Here is an 840-nt window from a genome sequence, read left to right as displayed (position 1 = left end):
CCGGATCGTATCCGACCTGTTTCCACCTCCTATTCCGAGGGACCCAAGGGACGGCTACGGTGGCATCATAGACACAGCCCCCATCCCACTCGGCCAAGGGTCATAGCCATGACACAGGCCTAAGAAATGAGCCCCAGCACCTGCGCTGGTGCCCACGCCCTCCCTGCCCTGCCCATTTCAAGAGGGACTCGGGCAGCCGCTGGAGAGCTGTGCTCAGCTGCATTTCCCGGCGAGGCCCTTGACCGTTGACCTGAGCTCTGCGCCTCCCCCACTCCTTCCAGTTTCTGGATCTTCTTGCCAAGCTTAATCTACTGCTGGGGGCCCGAGATTTTACTTTCAAACCTGACATTTTGTGAAAGCTGATGGGGCATTCCTGGATCCAGGAGCCAAACAGGAGGGCAGGTGGGAGGTGGGAGGGAGCGGGGTGGAGAGAGAAGCCCGGCGGGTTCCAGGGCCCCAGGCAGCCCTTGCGGAGATGTGGCAACCCCGTCCCAGTTTCCACAATGGGGCCAATCCTCCCAGGGTGGGGGCCGCGGGGTAAAGGCTGCCGCCGGGGTGGGCAGATCTCAGCCCCAGCGTGGAAAGGGATGAAAGGGGCCTGGAGGTCCCTGCCCCTCGCCTCCCCATCTCTTCTCACGCAGACCGTCAAGGTTTCCCTTCAGGCAATGCTGCCTCCAGCCCAGCCTCCGCGCCCCTCGCCGATGGGAAGCCCGCCTTTCCTAGTCTGTGCTGACCACGTCAGTCCCTCCGAGCAGAGACTCTGTCTTGGCAAGCCAGCCCAAAGCCACGGTCTGCTCCAGACGCCGGTGGTCGTGAGGCAGATTCCAGGCCCTGCTCCCC

At 63.2% G+C, this 840-nt stretch overlaps 1 protein-coding gene across 1 annotated transcript in view; it reads right to left on the bottom strand.

The window, feature by feature from the left end:
- Positions 1-104, bottom strand: part of SLC22A31 (solute carrier family 22, member 31) — a 3,207-nt gene extending 3,103 nt beyond the window's left edge. The window contains exon 1 of the mRNA XM_011928073.1: positions 90-104. Within this exon, the coding sequence (XP_011783463.1) occupies positions 90-104 (15 nt within the window). The remainder of the gene's footprint in view (positions 1-89) is intronic.
- Positions 105-840: the final 736 nt, after the last annotated feature.

Source organism: Colobus angolensis, unplaced genomic scaffold, assembly GCF_000951035.1.
Source record: "Colobus angolensis palliatus isolate OR3802 unplaced genomic scaffold, Cang.pa_1.0 Scaffold76, whole genome shotgun sequence".
Classification (NCBI taxonomy): Eukaryota; Metazoa; Chordata; class Mammalia; order Primates; family Cercopithecidae; genus Colobus; species Colobus angolensis.
This window is presented reverse-complemented; position numbering and strand designations above follow the sequence as displayed.